The sequence below is a fragment of the Mycteria americana genome, chromosome 15 (genome assembly GCF_035582795.1).
Source record: "Mycteria americana isolate JAX WOST 10 ecotype Jacksonville Zoo and Gardens chromosome 15, USCA_MyAme_1.0, whole genome shotgun sequence".
Classification (NCBI taxonomy): Eukaryota; Metazoa; Chordata; class Aves; order Ciconiiformes; family Ciconiidae; genus Mycteria; species Mycteria americana.
Genome location: NC_134379.1, coordinates 12864044 through 12884934, shown reverse-complemented (window position 1 = coordinate 12884934; position 20891 = coordinate 12864044). Strand labels below are relative to the sequence as shown.

General features: G+C 46.5%; 1 protein-coding gene across 7 annotated transcripts in view; it reads right to left on the bottom strand.

The window, feature by feature from the left end:
* Window positions 1-20891, bottom strand: part of TSPOAP1 (TSPO associated protein 1) — a 50320-nt gene that overhangs the window by 7757 nt on the left and 21672 nt on the right. For 3 of the 7 annotated variants that reach the window (XM_075517829.1, XM_075517827.1, XM_075517826.1), the window contains 14 exons: window positions 19166-19981; window positions 18479-18630; window positions 16835-17428; window positions 14572-14874; window positions 14098-14277; window positions 9710-10837; window positions 8974-9100; window positions 8668-8819; window positions 8313-8481; window positions 6136-6207; window positions 5726-5764; window positions 4573-4676; window positions 2535-2606; window positions 1259-1387 (listed from right to left, as the gene is read on the bottom strand). In XM_075517829.1, coding sequence (XP_075373944.1) covers window positions 1259-1387; window positions 2535-2606; window positions 4573-4676; window positions 5726-5764; window positions 6136-6207; window positions 8313-8481; window positions 8668-8819; window positions 8974-9100; window positions 9710-10837; window positions 14098-14277; window positions 14572-14874; window positions 16835-17428; window positions 18479-18630; window positions 19166-19981 — 4037 coding nt within the window. The remainder of the gene's footprint in view (window positions 1-1258; window positions 1388-2534; window positions 2607-4572; window positions 4677-5725; window positions 5765-6135; window positions 6208-8312; window positions 8482-8667; window positions 8820-8973; window positions 9101-9709; window positions 10838-14097; window positions 14278-14571; window positions 14875-16834; window positions 17429-18478; window positions 18631-19165; window positions 19982-20891) is intronic. The other 4 variants (XM_075517823.1, XM_075517824.1, XM_075517825.1 and 1 more) reach the window with 4 other exon arrangements.

Sequence of the window (20891 nt, the reverse complement as noted above, 5' to 3'; positions counted from 1 at the left end):
AAAGGGACTGAGTATCCTAAACAGGTAAGCACAAGGGACCCAGACAACTTCTGAGTTTAGAAGATGATCCAGCAAGCCACCCACAAACCTTATTTCAGAGCCAGGCCTGCCACCTGCTCTTTGTGACAAGGCATCGAGGCTGTAGTGCAGACCCTGTACCTACAAAGCTTGAAATGCCTGGAAGCAAGAGATGGGGCTGCAGGTAAAGCCTAAGGGAGATCAGGCAGCATTTGAAGATAGAAATGGGAGGTGGGTACGGAGAAAAGAAAGAGCTGAGCACGAAAAATAGGACAAGGAACGCTGCAGAGAGCAGGAAAGCTAGGATGGCACCAGTGGAGAGTTCAACAGAGGAGGATTTAGGGTCACATACTTCCTTAAGGACTGGCTCAAAGCCAATCTGGGCCTGTTCTTACACACTTTTATGGGTCTGGCACCACTTGATGGTGCCAATAACCTCCCAAGAACTGAAGGTTGAGTACATGTGAGCTGGGACCAAGCTGTGTCCCTCCCTGCCTCCCACTGTCTGGAATGACACAGCATATGAGGTCCAGGAGTGACCAGGGGAGGTGCTACACTTTTGGCCTCACCCACTGAGGACTGACCGAATCTGGCAGATGACCCAGATCTCCCGCTTAAGCATTTGTTTCAAGAGTATCAGCAACATAATGCAAGGGGTTAGCTCACCCTTTGAATTCCTTGTATCTGTGGGATGCTTTCAAAGCCTTAGGATCCATCCCACAGATCTCTTTGGGAAACGCCCCAGTGTGTTTTGAATTTATCTGGAAGCACCTTGGGCTGGATTAAGATATATCTAACTCCAGATGGTTGGAAGAGCATTGGCGTTTGGGTGTCGTCAACTCCAGAACTCTTTGGCATGGATATGAGCATATCTGAGGAATTTAATGTGTCTGGGGAGCTGGCTTAACTGCTTTGCTTGCAGCAGGATTTCACCACTGACCCTTTTGTGGATCGAAAGTATTTGCTGGTGGGACCTGGGATGCTCTTTGCTCACCTGACCCTAATGAGACTGAGGCCCCAGTGGATGTTGTTGCTGTGTGCCTCTTTTTGCACTATAGGTAAGTCTTCAAGAAGAGCTCCTAGCAGTCCCTTCTAAACTTTTGAGCATCTTCCATGGGATGAACTGAGCTGCATGCAGTAATTTAAATTATTCCATCAGATGCTGCATGCTGTGCAATGCCCAATCTCCAGCCACACCACAGTTTGGATGTCTGTACTATGCAAAGCCACACAATCTTACCTGGCTCTCAGCACTCAGTGGAAAAGCTTCTTTATCTTTTGAATGAAGTTCATCAACCATGCCTCCATCCGAAGTTACAGCTTCCAAGAAGTTAGATGGGACAAGCCCTCTCTGTTGGTTCAGCTCTCCCTGCAAGATCAACATTCAGTTCTCACATCAGGTTTCCTGGCTGATGGAGAAATAATAAATAGAGGAGCAGTCCTATGCAGAGAAGGCTAGGCTATGGTCTGAGAGAAGCCCAGGAACACACTCATGTTGGAAGGATCCTCAGCAAATTTCATGACTCACATTCTTTCTTAGTTCTGGAACAATTCAGAGTGCAAAAACACAGAAGAGAAGAAAACGTGGCAGCAAGCCATGACAAATATATTCCAGCAACATGGTCACTTCTACAAACTCAAAAAATTTCCACTGCTATCCTGGAAGCAACTGCAATATGACTGTGCCACAAGCTTTCTAAAGGCCTTTGATTTGCTCTGGTACTTATTTATTTTTCTAAAGAATGCGGTACTACTGGTACAATGTCCTGTAGGCATTGCTTCAGTGCTCACTGAGGTCCAGAGGTGCAAATCAAGCTTGGCTGTATTCCTAAAAAATTATCTCCAGTTCAACAGCAGGTGGTTGAGCAAGACAAAAACAACCCCAGCAATGTTGTTTGGCCAACACTATAAAAGAAGTCAAATAAAACATTTACAGTGATCCCCTCCAGACTTTACCTGGAGCTGAACCTCAACTTTTATGTGTGAAGACACGCTGCATTCTGTACAGGAAAAGGTGGATGATCCAAGGGCCAAGGATCATGTCCAGCACACAGCTCGTTGGCAGGCACAGTCCCCAGGTATGCACAGTAAATTAAACAGATACCAGTGCTTGTTCAAGTTGAAGTATGGCTGGATGGGGGTCATCATACATTTTTATTCTTATGTTACCATTTTAGCCTCCTGCTATGGATGACACCATCTGTCTAAGTGCCTGGTGACAAATTAGCTTATAGCAGATGCTGATTCAGCTGACGTACATACAGAAAAATGCATCCTAAGCTTTGGGAAACCTGGAGTCAAGTTATGCCAAGAAATAAACTCAGAACCATTTGGATATTGGGTTTACAGGAAGAGCATGGACTGCCGGAAACAATCTGCCCTGCACTAAGCAGATATGGGTTTATTTTTTTTCCAAAAGCAGAATATTTTGTTCCCTGATTTCTGCTCTCCTGCCACTAGATGGACTCCAACAATTTCAGATGTAGCCACAGGACCTTCCCAACCCCTGTACTTACATAATAGAATCCATCATCATCCATGGACCCAAACACAGTGATAATGTCCCCGGCACTGAAAGTCAGTTCAGCCTGCAAAGAGCAAGAGAACAACAGTCACAGGAGAAGCACGGCCTGGAATTTCTCACCAGAAACACAAGGTCACCCTGGGCTTTTTGCACAATCTCACCCTGAGGGAGGGAGGCCACTGTGTTAAGACTCACGCAGGACCAAGATGCAGAAGAGCAACTGAAGTGGGTAACTGTGGAATTCAGTGCTAAGGAAGCATTTCATAAATTAAGACAAAAGCAAAGCCTGTTTCTTAAACCAATTTTAATAAGGCTTCAAAATAGTACCTACCACCTGTTCTGGAAAGGTATGTTGAGAACAAGCTGAACGAGCACCAGAAATACCTTTCATTTCTTTAAATATAAGTACTAAATCCCGCTCCCTTGGATGAGCCTGTTCTGTGTGCAATGCTCAGGGGTTAGTCACTAGCAGGAATGCATACAAACGGGAAGATTTGGCCTGGAAAGAGAACATTACCGTACAACACACGTGACCCGTCACCATCCCATCTGTCTGTCCTGTCAGCCACCTCAGCATGCGCTCCATGGAGCACAAAACTGAGCACAAAGGTGTAAGCAGTCTCTTCTAATGGAAGAAACTGCCCAGTTACAGAAAAAAAGCTGCTCTAAGATAGAAAAGGTGGAGTCTCCAAACAGCCTGTGGCCCGCTCAAGACACACTGGCTTTATAATGCACTTCATAGAAGCGTTAGCTGGAAGGGACCTACCTCTTAATATATTTACGTTATTATATCCCTAGTACTCAATTTATCTCTGGAGGCTGCAGGTTCCTCCTGTTGGCTGTGAATTACTTTGTACTAGCAGAAAGACACTTGTAAGGAACTTCACTCACAGACACACAGAACAGCGCAGCTGATCCTACTATGTCTTGGTGCAAGTTCACAAACAGCAGCTGCAGCCTTCTAGCAAAACAGGTGACCAAATTTTCTGGGAGTGTGAACGGGGAGCATCTCCAAGAATGCAACAGAAATGCAACAGCTTGTTTCAATAGTTTGAGCTCTGTCCATAGGGAAGGTTCTAGGAAGACCAAATCACTGCAAAAAACAGAGTCATCTTCTTGTTGACAAGGGCTCAGAAGTGTTCTTTGGCCAGATACATGCTCTCATTGTATCTCTGCCAAGATAATCCACTATCCCTACAACACTCTGTCCTCAGAAGCAGTCTGTCTTGCTCATGGGACCCTCAGTTTGGGAGGCAAGCATTACCTGAACTGTGCCACCTCTTGGCCATATGCTCCTTTCTGGATGCATGGAAAGAATCTGAATCCAAACCCCATATTTGTGTTTGCTTAGAGTAGACTAACACTACTATGGAGGAACAGAGAACAGAGCATGTTCTAATTTAGAAAGGTTTTTTGCAGAAAGGATTCTGCATTGCAATCTTTCCACCTGAAACAGACTTATCCACAAAAATACTGTTTGGATTATATGTAAGGACTGCTTGAAAAGCAAGAACTTAGAAGACTGGTCCATTAAATTGGAGCGAAGTCTTCTTGCTTGAACAAAGACCTACACAAGTATTTAACACAAAAGACATGCTCATCTTAAGTATCAGAAGTCCATTCAAACCCGTAAGCAGGTTTTTTCTTTTACCAGAGTGTGCCCTGGATAAGTTGCTAACAGCAGGGGCTGCTTCCTCCTGCCCGAGATCTGCTTAGTCCTGTCTAATCACTAGAGGATGCTACGAGGCCATGAGATGCTCGCATAGTTTTGCTGAGACACATACTGAAAATCATTAGGGATATATTGCTTCATATTCTTCACAGATAACTGAGCACTGTTATCAGAAAATGCATGAGAGAACATACCAGCAAACTCTACATTTTATAACTTCAGCCAATCCCTTTTTAGCAGTAATATTGACAAGTTATAATCGTCTCTGTTTTGACCGAAGTGCTAAGTGTCTTGGAATAGAAGAAAAAAAGAGAGAGGAAAAAGAAACCTATAAAAGGAGTGAGCAGCTGGTGGTTACCTCTACATCTGCATTTGGAGAGCTCTCCTTAGGGTTATAGTCAAAGACAGCCACCATACTTCGAGGAGTCAGCAGTTCAGCTTCAAAGTCTTTATGCTTCTGTCCTGCAGGACAAAAATAAAACAAAATATCCTGAGCTGGAAGTTCTAGGACAAAATCTCAAATCACAGCAACTCCTTCACATTCTTGGAGTGGACTGAGCAAAAAGAATACTAGAGGGAAACTGAATGGGAGAGAGATCTTAGAGGCCCTAGAGACATTTGGTAAAGCAGTTTTCTGATCTCCTGTATCACCTCACAAGCACAAAAGTGGGGACATCTTCCCATTCCAGCATCCTGGTGTCCTGCCCATATATACAGGAATATTTTATTTTATGTTTTCTATTTTTACACACACACGTATATGTATTTTATATACATACACACACACACAGAAGACAGCAGTCTCTTTATAGTGTCTTGAATGGACATTTCTCCTCCCTCCACGCAATGATCTGCTATTGACGTACAAAATTTATCCTCCAAACGCCAGGGGAACAGCAACAGCCCTGGACAGCATTGGCTGGCAGCCCAGCCACAGCAGCACAGAGCTCAGCACAAAGGGAACTGCAGGCCTCATCATCCAGGGAACACGCTGCACTTTCACAACCACCTGCCTGCTCAGCCCCATTACTTACAGACCTGCTCTGAGTCTACAAAAGCAAAGTCTGGTGTTACAGAAAACACACATTGTCCTGTCCTTCATCTTACAGATTTAAACCCTGCTTCAGGTCAACACTGGATAGGCTAGAAAGGGGTTTGCAGGCTTGGCCTCTCTGGACATCAACAGATGACTGTGCATCTAAGCAGAGTGAGCACCCTCTCAAGGGACCTGAGATTTTAAGGACCGTGGCATCAGATGAGTAAGAGATTTCCCTGCTCCTCCAAAGCACAACCATGCGTGCCCTCCACCTTCAAACACTCCCTCTTTAGTCAAAGGTCACTGCATCCACTACTAAATTAAAAGAACTAAAACTCTTCTTCCGTGAGAATGACCATTTTCTTACAGTGCTCTGAAGCAGCACTACAGGGTCTTGCATTGGCCCTTGACTGCAAAACGCGTCTGTATTACGATCATGCATTATCGCCTCATAGTAAAAAAGAGCAGTTCTCACCTGGATGAGACTGGTACTTCTCCTGTTTATCCAGCCCTGCTGGGGGAAGAAAATGCCTCATCAGTGAGAGTTCACCTTTCAACAGTGACCACACAACACAACTGACAAACAACAAAAAGAACAAAGACCAAGGCAGCAAACAACAGAAGCAAACCATTCATGCAACTCAAAGTCTACACCAGTAACCATGACTCAGGGACGTAACAAGAAGCAGAGGTCAAGCTCCAAAACTATAAAAGACATCACTGTTGTTAAAAACTTAACACCAGCACAGGGATGGGTTCTCTTTCCACTTCCTAGAAGTCGTACAGAGACAAACATCTGAGGGTCCTGTAAGCAAGTAGTAAAAATTCAATGCAGTCTGTAATCCTATAGCAAAACTCAAAGCGGAAGCAGTGGGTGACACAGACCTTTCTTGGAGCGTCTGGGTTTTGGAGGAGGGACGGTTTGACGGCGTGGAGGTGGAGAAAATGTGCCATTTCCTTAATAAAAATCCAAAAAAGCAAATAAATAGACAAGAGAAACAGACAGTGAACGGAAAGTGAAAAGCATCTTGAAGAGTGAACAGGCAACAGAGTAGCATGACATGCCTGGGAAGCAGACACCGTGCCTTTTATGGGCAAAACCTGAATCTCCATTTCTTTCATGTGGACTCAGATGAGGCATGATCCACATCCCAAATACACACAGAAATCCACATTGTATTTATGCCCATTAGCCATACCACAGTACACATCAGACAAACTTCGCTGCACTTTCTCTTTCAGAAGCAGCATCATAAGGATGAAATAAAACACTTGAAAAATGCCAGGTGAGGTGCACCCTGTCAACTCAGGTGGGAAGGGATCTGGGGAGGTCTCTAGCTAAAGCTTCTGCACTGAGCAGGATCAGTACTGGATGAGTCTCCAGATGAGCCTGCAGAAGGAGTTCCCAGACTAACCCCTCCAAGGCATTTTCTTAGTTACGAGGCTGTAATACAGGTTTATGGCAGCAGGAAAACAGCACAGGTACATACAGCCCGGCTGTCTAAGGAAACAAGGTTTACTCTCTGCATGCATGCATAAGGTATGTTTTTTTCACTACCACCACCCTCCTGAAAACTTTCAAACCCACTACGTTTCATGAAGTCTCAGAGCTATTAAGTTCCTTTATTCTTCCGAGAGTATGCAGTGGGGCAGGGGACAGAGACCCCTGTGTATCCACACAGGGACAAAGGCCACCACAGGCATAGAGTCATCTCTGGGCACCAGAGGATACATGCAGGAGAAACATTATGAATGTCTCAAGTGTGAAAAAAGCCTTACTCAAATGTCTCCTCTCCCTAGACATAAGAGAGGCCAAAGGACACAAACCTACCAAAAAATCACATAGCCACAAAGTGAAAGCAACTCCTTCGACCCCTGTGCTCCTCAGGATCAACCTTCCAGAGACCCACATTTAGGAGCTGAGCACTGTCAGCCCCTTAGCCTCTAGGGCTGGATACTGGGTCTCACTGCAAGGAAATGGAAACAAGTTGGATTGCCGCTCTTTTTCTTGGGGTTTTTTGGGGGCGGGGTTGTTTGGTTTTTTTTTCCTCTACTGCCTGTGAGAGGCAGTGGAACAGCTCAGTCAATGTTAGGGCTTACCTTTGCCATCAGACCCACACTTGTGCTGTTTTACCCTGCTGAACTGGTAGGGAAACAGTGGCCAGCCAAAACAAGAATTTCCTCTTGTTTTAACAAGTGGAGCAGGTCAAACAATTGCCACTGATAGCAGAGAGTACACAGAGAGGTGCAGGACGAGAGATGGGAGGGATAAGGGACAGGCACTGGGACACCAGTATGTTGACAGCAGTCTCGGGGCAGCTCACAGTTGCCTAACTCATCCCAAGCTGTGATGGCTGCACATTGCAGGGAAGGTTCCTCTCCTCTCTCTGAGTACATGAGTGGGAAGAAACAGGAAAGTCTCCGCAGTGCATAAAGCACTGAACCACTTACTTCAGGGACTGAGTAAGGAGGAGACCAGGTCTGCTCCTTGTACACTCCTGACTGCCTACCTTGCTGTCTCACACCCTTCCTTCCCCTTCCCCATGAGTCTCTCCCCATCTTCCTCCATTCCCAAGTCACAGATTCTCTCACCCAAGAGCAGGGTCACCCCTACGGGTTCAATTACAGACTCACAAAACAAAGGAGAACACAGAAGTGAAAACTCTTGTTTGCATCCTTCAGCTGCTCTTCAAACTTTTTTGCTCCCCTTCTCTAGCAAGGATCAGCCTCACTCACACTCCATGCTGAGTTCACAGACATGACACCTCAAGCACAGTAGCAGCTCCAGCAGCTGCAAATGCAGCCTTGGGCCGCACTGTGCTGCAGTAGAGTCAGGTATGAACTGAGACCTCAGAACACCTGCCTCCCTCATCCATCGAGACCTCCCTGCTTGCTACTGCAACAGACACTAAACAAGCCTTCAGAACCTGGGGACCAGCCCTAGAGATCGTTTTGGTGGGCTGCCCTGGCTACACAGCTTGACAGCACAACTAAGCTTTCCACATTTCAGCAAAGAAACATGCTGACAATAGTACAGCACACACATAAAGGAGATACAGTACCTATGCTCTCCATCGGTGTATCAGCAGGCAGGAACCCTTGCTTTAGGAGCTGCTTCTTGATTTCATTATTCTCCACCTGGACTTCTGATACCATGTTGCAGGGAATGTACCCCTCCCTTCCTGCACATTCACCCCTGTAAAAGCCATCAGCATCCTTGTCTCCGCATACCTGCAAGGGAAAAGACAGGCCAGAGACTGTTCATGCTACGGGGACTGAGATGCACAGAGAAAGGAGAAAGGGAAGCTAAGGAAACTCCCAAGATAAAGGAGGCTCTGCCTCCAAGGTTTGTGCTGTCCCTGGAACATCAGATGGATCCATACAGAGTAGGAGATGTTCACTAAGGTGTACTCTTACTTTCAGGATCTGTCCCTCCTTAAATGGGAGCTCCTCTTCTGCTGCATCAGGGTTAGGAGACATAGAAACGGGATCGTAGTCAAAAAGAGCCACAAATATTCTAACGCCATCATCTTTAACAGAGGTTTCTGAAGTGGTGCTCCTTGGAGGACCTGCGTGCAGACAGGGGACACAGCAAAGACAACGTCAGCACCATTCCCCTGCCATGGCCCTGCACGGCTCAAATACTGCCTACTAGCCTCTCCCTGCCATTTCCAATAGCCTCCCTCTCTCCTGCTGCCCAACTCTCTCCCCTTGCTCACTCACCTGGACTAGAGAGCAAAGGTTTCTGCATTTGGCTTCTCCTTACGCTCTTGTTCCCTCTTCTGCTGGGGGCCTGCCAGGCAGATGTGCCAGGCAGCTCCTGGCCCCTAGGATCTTTATTGCCAGATGCCTGCAACAGGAACCACCAGAGAGTTAGTAGCAGCCTCTGCCTTCTGACTCACGTGAACAGCACTCAGCCCAAACGCACTCCACAAAGAGCAGTGCATCCAAATGCAACATTCCTCTTCAGGGACACTCTAGAGCTGAAAATACCAAGGGAACTGGAAAACAGAACTAAGTACAGGCAGGCTCCCTGCCAGGCACCAGTGATGATCCCCTTGCTGAGCGTGAGGACGCAGGAAAGGGCATTTCGAGGGGAGGCAATGACATTACAGTCATCATCTGCACAAAGCTTTCACAAATCAGCTTATTACACCAGGGATTTTCATTTGGGTCCCACAGCCTCCTGCCATGGGGAGGAAGACCCAGTGCGAAAAGGAATACTGCATCGGTGACACTCGACCAGTTAGCAGGAAAAGCAGAAGCAGCTAATACAAGAAAAGCCACGGAGCAGCAGAGAACTACAGAATCTCTCAGATATTCTTCCAGACAATCCTAGAGGAGGGTCCTTTCTCTGGACAACACTGAACAAAGCAAGATACAGGCAGGCCAGGGAAGCAGAGGGAAGCTAACGCCACTGCAAGCTGCTTCAAAGCCAGAATAGGAAAAGTCACCCAACCCTTTTGTGCAAGGAGGTGCTACGTATCCCCTTCGAAGGATGTTCGAGCCTCCTTCTCCAGCCAGGTGACTTACAGTCCAGCTCCCAGCCCTGCTCCTCAGAACTGCTCTCGCATCTCAGTGCTTCCTTCTCCTGGCAGAAGAATCGCAGGTGCCTGCTCGGAGACCCAGCCCACTCCATACCCTGCTCTTCCATCATCTCCAGTCTGGTCAGGTCCCTTCTGCCATCCATGTGGGCAACCTCAGATTGACTGGAGCAATCACTCCAGTCCCCCTGACAGCTCTGGGACCTTTCTGGCCACAGCCTGCTCTCAGGTGGGGATGCACAGGTCGAATCCTGATCATCTTCAGAGTCATATTCAATGTCTATTTCCAGGCTCCTGGGGCTGGAGTAGTCTGTTGCCATCACAGCAGGTTCTGCAAACCCTGAAACCACTGCTTTCATGTGGTTTTTTCGTAAGGTGCCTTCTCTGGCACGACTGTACATATCAAACCCCTCCTTACCACCAGCACTACTCACAATGTTCAGCTCTTCCCTGAGGCTAGGAGCTCTGTATAACCTGCCTCCCATCTGGCTGCAGTTGCCCAGCAGACGACTGCAGTGCTCTGTTAAATCATTCTGTCTCTTCCTACCCATCTCAGGCCGACTCCGGATCTTCTCTCGATAATTATTTCCCTTCTTCTTGCTCCATGAGGGACTTGCCCCAGTCCCAGACTTCGGATCATTCTCTTGGTAGCCCCAGTTCCAGTTTGACTTCTTCTGACTCCAGGCCAGCTGGACAAAGGCAGGATTCTCATGGTCAGCATCCCCTCTGCTCTCCTTAACACCATGCTCCTCCTGCAGAGTCTGAGCAGACAGATCCATGGAGGTATTACTCCCATCTGCCTTTAGAAATGGCTCCTTGATGTTGAGCGGCTTCTCTGTCCTTCCTGAATGGTAGGTAAGCTTTTCCAAGGAGTCTTGAGGGTCTGCCTTTTCTTCCATAACACACTTCTCATCCTCATCTTCGTCCTCATCCTCAGTCACTTCAGGGATGCTAAACAATTTCTTGCTGTGGTTCTTCTGAAGCGGGAGCTCTAGTATCCTCTCCAGAATCTCCTCATCGCTGTCAGTATCACAAAGATCCATCTGTACCCAGCCCCAGAGAAAAGCCACAGCCAGGACAAGCAAAGGAAAAAAGAGAGGAAATAAACATTAAAAAGATAGACAAAGTTACAGCTGATTCCCTCCCAGCACAGCAGCATGGAGCGACGACTGTGGTCTGCAGCAAAGCAAGGGTAGGAAGCAAAAGAGAGCAATGGGTCTTCTGGCAAAAGACAATAAGATGAACTAGCAATGCAGCGGAAAGCGAGAAAAGCCAATGCATGGAAGAGCTCCCTCCCAGCCTCTGCCTCTACACACACAACTATCTGCAGCACCTTTCATCCTGCCCACTCGATTCCCCACAGCTTCAAGATCCCCAGTCTGGGATGACGGGGCAGGAGAGGCACAATTCCTCCACAGCTGTTCACTGCACATTAGAGCTGACTGGGTTCCTCTCTCTGCAGAGATGAGTCTCACAGCCTGTGCTCACAAAAGGACACACAGTCCTCCCTTACCTCTCTGCCCTCACACTGGAAAAGAAGGAAGTCACCCTGTGCAGCAAGACACCCCTTGGAGATGTTGCTGCTATGGGAGGACCTTCCCTAGGCCCTTCCCACCACCTGTCAAGGTCCAGCTCTACAGTAGTTTACTGTGTGCAAATCCAGGTGAACAGAGTTGCCACAAATACACGTGAAAACCCTTTACCTCAAATGAGTCACAGAGACTTGTATTTCACTTGCAGCTGGGTAAGAGCCTAACAGGTCACATAAAACTTTTGGGAAAACACTGCTGAATTTTAAAATTTGTCTTGGACCAACTGTAGAATTTATGTTTTGTCTCTTACTACATTTATACTAAAATAAAAAGGTAGAATCCCAGATGCTTAGTGTAATTTAGGTTGGAAGATACCTCTGGAGGTCTCTTGTTCAACTTCCCTGACAATTTATATCATGGCATGTTCTAAAAACATTTACAAATAGTTTACAAAGCATATGTAGCTATTGATGTTTTAAGCTGCAGGCATGAGCAGGCCTGTTCAGAGATAATTACAAACTGAATCACAGTGGGGAAAAAAAAAAAAGGCAGTTGTAAGCTGCCTATTGATTATTCCAACCTCCATAACCTTTTCCAAGCAAAAGTTGGACTTGAATTGTATTTAGAATTGGTTGAAGGGGCCTCCAGAGGTCTCCAGTTTGATCTCCTAATTGCAGCAGGACTGTTGCCAACAGTAAATCAGCGTCTTTGCTTAGCTGAGGCTTGAAAACACCAAATAATGGAGATCCCCCATCTCTCTGGGGACCTGTCCCAAGGCTACGCCACCCTCCTGGGAAAGAAGTTTGGACTAATCTCCAACATGAACCTCCCAAACAGCAACTCATGACTGCTGCCTCTTTTTATATCATCTGCCACGAACAAGACAACTTTGGCTCTCTCATCCTTTTAACCATCCTTTGAATAGTTGTAGGCAGCTACAAGATCTCCTGCTAACCTCCTCTTTGCCAGACCAAACAAGCTCAGCTTCCTCAAACTCTCTTTACAGGACACGCACACTAGGCTCCTACCTTGTTAGCACCAATTAGGAACATGCAAGTTTATAACTGTAACCATAAAATAAGTCCAGTAAGACTTATTTTAGCTGGTTACAAAGTTGTGGCTTTTGCTTTTGAGTTTTAATATAACAAATGGTTTCAGAAATTAAACAACTTATTTGAGGTTAAACATTTTAAAAGCAGCACCCCTCCATTCTTTCATCCCCCAAATCCTGAAACAGTTGGCTGAGGAGTCTTGAGATAACCCAAAATGTTACTAAATACACAGAATCCTAGAAAACAGCCCTGCTTAGACCTGGCCAGCTTCAGTCACCCTCTTCCTTCACTCTATAAGGCAGTGTTGGGAGCTCTGTGCCCTAAAGCTTCCTGCCCCTGATGCCCTCTCCGCGTTCAGCATCTTGTCGTGCTCACACCCTCAACTTGTCACTGCCAGAACAGAAAACAATCACTTTATCAGGCCAAGAAGCATCAGTTTTCCCATCTCAACAGGATGTGCATGGGGTTTTGGTGTTTCTTTTTCAGAAAAAAAAAACCCAAACCAAAACAAACAAAACCCAACAAAAACATACAGGAAAAAGAGACAAGGAACGGCATTCTTGACTGTTCTTATTTTCTCTTTTCTCCTTCCAGGGAAACTGTTTTTCTTCCATTTTTTCCCAGTGCAATCCCAACAACTGGAAGCCCTTTCAACAACTCCTTCCCAGGCGGCCCCAGCATCTCCAGTCACTAGGCTCTCCTGGGGCTCCTGACACGCTGCACTGCAGGTCCAACCTCCCCACCCAGGACGCAGAACCCCCTTCAGAAGGAGAAAAGGAACAGCAGCAACTTTACTCCAGAATCATTACACTGCCTGCTACTGATCATTTAATGCTCACCAGACCCATTCCATCTGTGCTGCAGGCTAGCAGGCACACAGCTCAGCATCAAACTACAGATGTTCTTTGGTCACATGAAAAAAAAAGAGGGTACTTTCTTGCTATATAGGCATACATTTCCTGCAAATCTTTCTAATTTCTCATTCAACCTCAGTACTTTCCCTCATGCACATTCATCTCAATTGCTGTAATTTGTATGATTACATACCGCTTTCCAGTCATGCGGTTTTAAGCACATTACCTATCACAGATGCATTATAACACACTAACTAGCTTTAGCTGTTTGAACTTGTAACATGAATTAACATCACTCACAGTTCAGCTCAATCAGTATTTCCTCACTTGCAACATTTGAACTGCAAAGCCATGGTTCCATTCCTACAAGCCATCCATTCCTACAGAGACCACCAAGATCCAAGCAAAATAATCTGCACTCAGTTATTCACATTCAGGAGAGCTTGCAGGACTGAGGCCAAAATATTACATGCCTGTTTTGCCTTAGGAGGGAAGGTGGATTGGTACAGGATTGACAGATGGGTGGACTTCACAGATTCCTATGTGTTCACTGTTTATATCTATATTAAGAACTTGATCAATAGGATTGATTTTTAACCCTGGGTTCTAAAGTTCACATTACATTGTGTGTTTTTCCAACTAATTAAACCCTGGGTACATTAATTACATATAAACACCCTTCCCTCTCAAAGAACTTGCATTTTCACTAGCTTAAGACAACACAGGGAGTAAAAGCAGAGCAGGCAGGAACTTAGCCAAGCACTGTTGAGAGCGCTGGGCTCGGACCAGCACCTCCTCCTGTGAGCTGATGACATGGGATGGCTGCACTGGTGCTCCCCACAAGCATTACTCTGCTACAAGTTACCTTTTCCCCATTCTCCTGGTAACATGGCGCTCTCTGGTCCCAGTTCTTCTCTTCCAGAGCTTCTGAAGACAGTTCATCTTCTTCCTCCTCTTCCAAAATATCTGAAAGGTCAGAACTACGGTTGTGCTCAGCAAAAAGGGTCAGCTGTCGTCTTCCCATTTCAGACATTTTTTCTTCTTGCTATTGAAAAGCAAAACAGATTTCCTCAGTCCTCTCAGGCACTCTGTTTCAGCAATAAAGTAGCATTTTACCTTTCTCTAGTATACATACAGCTAAAGTGTGCCAGGAAATAAATTGGGCAGCACCCAGTGCAGCAATTGGCACGTGTGTACATGCACACACAGACACAAAACTAGCAGACATGTTTTATAGCCTGCAGAAGAACAGTACTGCATAAGATTATAAAACCTAGGGGTGTCAAATACAATTCACATCCCTCCATGGGCGGAGACATTCAACCAAGGTTAAACAAACCTCTCTCTTCACTCTGGACATTTCTTTCATCATCTCTTTGCCAGGGGACAACCTCAGGAACTCCTGGCAGCTGCTCCCACCCACACTTGTGTCCCGGAAGGTGCCCTCTGTTCCCTCAGCCTGGCTGGGAGAAGGCAGAGGCTCTGCGGTCAAGTGCTTCTCCTTTGCCACTTTCTCTCTTTCAGCATTGGGACCTTTTGGTGACTCTTCCACTGAGCATGCATGGCAGGTCTCCATACGTATCTTCAGACTACTTTTAGATGGGCTTTCCAGCTCTGGCGCTTTGGTTACGGATTGCTCCATCTGGGAAACAAACCAAAAAAAGGTCATCACAAACAATGAAACCTGGTAGAGGTATCATGCAATACCTGTGCGCCCTTACCACCCCAAACTCTTTGACACAAACACTAAGCTTTCTGTGCTGTTAGCATATGAATATTTTGGCAGGCAATCTGCAGCTAGGAAGGCTGGCCAGCCCCGGAACAAATCCCTCGCTGCCATCAGGTGCAAGCAGACACACGGTCTTTCCACTGCTGCAGCTCTGGCCACCACACATGGCTCATGTAAGCCACAGAAATGCATTGACAATAACTAGTTTTAGAGCAGCAAGAAGAAGAGCCCAAGCTATAAAACAAGGTCATTTCCCACTCTCATCTGCCAGAGGAATGTCCTACACACCAGCTTGCAGGTTAGCTGGAGCTGGAGGTGAGGACACTGCCCCAGCACTTGGAGCTGGTAAGGGCTGTGAAGAAAAGGGGAATTAATGAAGAAGAATATACATAGAGAGTACAACTGCACAGACCCATGGTTAGGTCATCTAGTTGGATTACAGAAATTTTAAATTTTCGTGTCTTCCAGTCAGTTCAGTCTGGTGTTTAAGAAAACCTCTGGGAGATGGAGGAGTGGAATCCCAGGAACAAGGAGGGTAAGGCAGGTGGGCCTTCATCAACCACCCCCTTCTCTAACCCTCAGTCTAAAATAAGGCAGCCTCCACTGTATTTTGCAATGGAGCACAACCCTGTCCTTACATATTAGGCACACTTTGAAAATATTTACAGGCTCAGACCCCTAAGGAGATTTAGACACTGCAGCGCCTAGTTTCTAAATGTCCCCTGGCCTCAGGCAAAAGCCAGACAGGTCTAGATCTCATGTTTAATCTGACAGCTAGGATCCTTCTGCCCTGTTTCTCTTTGTTGACAGCCAAGTGAAGACAGACATCTCAAGCACGAAGGATGATTTGCATCCTGGAAGCACCCATTTCACTCCACTGACTACAAAGGAGGCAAAGCGACCCACCCGTCCATAGCCACCTACACTAGACGTCTAAATGTGGGCAACGAATCACAACAATTGACCTGAAGCACTATGAGCAGCAAATGACCAGGGGCTGAAGAATGATGATTGAAATTTTGGACTCAACATCTCAATTCTTCTGTGTATTTACCTGGCCTTTGGTGTTGGGCCCACACAGCTGCTGATGCTCCAGCAATTATCAGAAGTCTTCCCTGCTTTTGTCTAACTCTGAGCCTTTGCAAGCTCACACTGCCATGATTAATAAAGTCATGCTGAATTTAACAGTTTGAAGCACTCCCCTGCGTCCCCGATGTCAAAGGTCAGAATGGGAAAAAGATCCTTTTTCCTGATATAATACATCACACCAAGAGGACCCACTTCCCTCTTGCCACAGAGTGAGCGCTTTGCAGATCATTTACCTGTTTTCTTATGGGGCTCTCAGACATCCTCACCACTGTCCTAAAAAAGCCCTGAAAGCACTCACGCACCCTACAGGATTCCAAATACCCAATGTCATGACAGCTTGCCAGTTCTTCTCCAAACATGGCTGCCTCGCTGTGCAGTCCGCTAAGGTGCTCCACCGTGCTAGAGTGCCTATTCTGCCTTGCGCAAACCCACTAGACTGGAGAAGACCCCTTCAAGTCAGAGAGCACAGCAATGCCAGACTAAGACTGACATCATCAGCAGTGGAAACATCCTTTTCACCTTCTCTGATGAATTCTTGCTTTCCTGACTCTATTCCTGACCTGCTTGCACGCATGCAATCAAGTGGTGAGCTTCATCTGCTCTTCCAGGTACACAACAGCAGCCAATACTCCCTGCTGGTTTGCCAACCACTGGATGATGGCCCAAAGGCACCAGTGTGTCACAGAAAGAGAAAGATGCTCGGTGGCATTTTGTTCCTTTCCCCAAAATGATCCATTCTCCTTCCCAGCACTTGTGGTACTGGGCAGGAGATGTAAGCACTTACCTGCACCTCCGTCCCTTTGCCCAGGCCTTGCAATTCTGCTTCCCTTGAAGGGACAGGCTCCGTGCCCTCACCGGGGAGCACTGTGCTGCCAGCTTGCTGAGGAGGCACAGTCAGGCATTTCTTGTCTTGTGCAGCGTCCGATCCCTGTGGGGAAGTGCCCAAAACCTGCACCAAGGAAGCACTGGGAGAGGAGAGGTGCGGCAGTGAAGAGGCTTTCTCTGGCAGAGATCGCGCTGAGCCATCATGGCTGGAGGACAGATCAGTCAATTTGGCATCTGAGCTATCAGTGGGAACTTTTTGTCCAAGCAGGAGTGCAGCCGTCTGGTGTGTGGGTGGGCTGCATGCAGTCAAAGAGCCCCTGGGTTCTCCACGGAGCAGTCTAGGGGTAAAAGTGGTAGAAACGGCAGAATCTGAAGGTGAAGAGCGGTGAGAGGCTCGCAGCAAGACCGAGGAAATCTGGGCTGGAACTGAATCCACTGACTCCCCGTACAGAGACATCGTTCTCACAGAAACCTCCCGGCACACCTGGAACATCTGAAGCTGGGACAAGTCCACCAGGACACTCCCAGCTGTTGGAGAAGTAACTTCTATTGCCTGCAAGCAAAAAAACAGGGAGCAATTATTTATTGTGCACAGCACAGCCCTTCTGAGAATGACAATTCCTGAACCCAAAGTTAACAACAGACCCCAAAGCTCTTGAGAGCAGGTGTACAGAATTCTCACCCTTCTGCACAATATCAGGGAAGAATAAAGAGTAAAGAGAAATTGTTACCATTTGAGAAACTGGTTATTCCATAAAATTTGACTATATTCCCTCCTACTCCAAGTTTTAACTCTCCTTGTTCCCTATGCTTTAAAAGGCTATCCCTTTTTTTGGCCTCCCTTTCACCTACCTTCCCAGACTCCTCCTTTTTTGACCTGCATAGAGGAAAAAGCATTGCCATGATAAAAGAGGAATCATCCAACACAGCACCGCTCTGTTTTGCACTGTGCTCCTTTAAACAGCTGTGGCTTGTCTCTCCCATGGCCAATGGCACATCATCATGTGTGCAGAAGACCACAGGCCACTTTTAATACAGAATATCCTTGGAGGTTCTTTACCAGTATTCGTACTGCACCCTGGGGTGTTTCTACACCTCTGCCTTCACCTGTCCCCAATTTAAGAAAGGGCTGGAGAACTAAACCACAATCCTCATAGTCCAGAGACAAGCCCCAAGTGGTGGCAAGGTTGTGTACTTGTACTCTGTCCGTGCCCTGTGGACTCATTGTTCATTGAGCCCATTGCTTCCCCAAGGATCAGGCTAGTGCCTAGGGTGAGACAGAGGAAGCTGACACTAGTTGTCCTGTTTTGCTAGTGAAGTGTCCTGCCACAGGAACTGTCCTAGCTCAGTTATATCAAGAACACATCAAAAATCTGGACAGATGTCTTTTTTGGTGTGCATTAGTCAAAACAAACAGCCCAAGCATTGTCCCTTCTCTGATATCATTCCTTTCCAGGCCAAGGACTGTCATTGCCTCCTCATGGCATGCCTACTGGATCAAGTTTTCCAGGTCTTGAGGCTCTGCAACTGCCCGTGACCCCTGCACCAGCCTCCAGCCACCCACCTGCACAAACACCAGCCTCACACAGCATCAGCACAATACCTTCTGTCCATCCGCATACACCGCGTAACCCGTGACTCGAACTCCATTGGAAGATCCTTCGGCATCAATGGTAACAGGTAACCAGCTGATAACGAGGATACCTGGTGAGGGACCAGCTTCTACCTGGACATCCAAAGGAGCATCAGGTGTGCCTGTGAGAGACCAAACATATTTTCCTCTTGCTTACCTGACTACTGCATAAAGCTAAACTAAATCCTGGTTAGAATCAAAGAGAAAACTCCCACACCAGACTTGCTACTGCAGAACCATACTAGAATAACCAGGCTAGTCTTGGGAAGTGATAGACAGAACCAGAGAAAATAAGGCGCTCTTGTTCTGTGAAAGCTTTAATGCAGAGAAAACAGGACTTTGCAAAAGTAGCTGAGGCTAAGATGCAGCAACCCTTAGAGCAAGGTCATGGCAAACCAGATCTTCCATGCCCTGAGAGGCATGCTGCTCAAATCAGCAAAGGGGATGTCTTCCCAGAGCAAATGAAAACAAAAGAGATAATAAATTTTTAAAATAAAGATAGGAAAACATTAAGACAAAACAGAACAGCATCTCAGGCTTTGGGACTTAATAAACATTGCTTCCCCTTTGCCCCAAGGCTTCATAGCGAAGTAATGACAGAGCACACTGCTCCAAGCGCTCCATGCACAGTGGCAATGGACATGACTGCTCTGATACCTGCTAGTGGGGTAGTGAAGTGTATCACAGCTGAGTTCTGCTCCTGCCCCTCTGGGACCTCTTCCCAAGGTGTTTTCAAGGGCCGGGCCTCCAGCTTGGCAACATACTGAGTGCTTGGCTGCAGGTTGCGGAAGGTGTACCAGTAGACCCCAGGTTTTGTTATGTCACATTCCTCCCCATTGAGATACACTGCATGGTTGTAATTGCTGTTGCAGGGAAGCCACATGACCTCTGCTGACGTAGCAGTGACGCTTCTGACTTTCAGCATAGTTGGTGCCACACAAGAATCTTGCCCCACAAAGAAAGTGCATCGCAGTTTATCGGAACTGCCTTGCTCTGTCACACTCTGCACAGATACACGGTAAGCTTTTGCCTTTAAATCCAGCTTTTCAATCACTGCTTTGGTCTGAAAGCCACTCTTCACATTTTGACGTAGCTCCTCATCCACATAGATGTTGTAGCTTTGTATGTCTGGGCAGCCAGCTGGCAAAAGTGGTGGTTCCCAGCCTACTACTATGCTTCTGGCAAGCTGCTTGATCAAAGTCAATTTTCTTGGGTAAGGCACTGCTGTATGACTAACAGGTTCCTCCTGGTCTCCGTCTGCTCTACTGGCCAATGGACTGATGCTACTCTCTTCAATGGAGAAATCACTCTTATCTCCACTGCTGGTGCTTGCACTGACAAAACTTTTCTCCTGGTATGAACTATGCGTGAGATCATTCAGCTCCGAAGGCAGAAACGTCATGAGGTCATCATCTGAAACTCGCTCAACAAAATTGGAGGGGACCAGCCCTCGCCGGCCATCCATCAGCTCCCCTAAACAAAAAACAGGAAACCTGTTACCACTGCACCTACCATTCAGCCTTCCAACCCATCTGTGACGACAATGTGACAATGTCTATGCTAGGTCATAACTACACTGCAGTCAGGAATGAAGAAAAACCTCTGGAAGGTTATTCCTGACAAAGTTTCCTGCATTTCCTAAGGCTGCCCTAGTTAGATCCTAATGCCCACAGTGAGAAGACTCACTGATCCACACATTCTAGAGCCAACTAACTAGAAAGTTGTTTTGTGTAATTAACTTATGGGTTTTTCCTTCTTCGTTATCCTATTGTTCCTCATCACAGCTCTTTCACTAACTTAGGTGTCTTTTTCTAGCCTTCCCAAACTATGCAGATTGATGACTTTACGTCTTCTCCCAGCCATACAGATTTGTTTTTTGTAGTACTTCCTCAAGAAAGTCCATCTTTCCAGCTCTGGCCTTCTTTTTAGTTCCCTCCTTTGTTATGTTAGCTTCTGTAATAAGGATGTCCCAAAAGGACCCACGAGGATGACTGATACCACAGCACTCTTGGTACATGCAAGAACCATCAAATCACAGTCAAATGAGCAGTGTGTAGGGATTGCACTTACTTTCCCCTTTCAAACTCTACCTACAGCAAATCAATTGAAAGCAGGGAAAGCAGAAAACGTTAGTAAAGAATAACCTTTTTATTCTTTAAACAATAAACAAACAAACAAACAAATAAATACATGAGAAGCTTGGAAATAGAAAGAAAGAGCCAAACAGTCAACGAGCAAGCAGTGCAACATGGCATGCATTTGCCTCAGCTCTTGCAAAGCACCTCAGTAAATTAGGATCCTTCATCCCGTTAAGTAAGCCAGCTCCACAGAGAAACTTCATTACAAATTTACAGTCCACAATTCTCGGTTTCAATTCCATCTG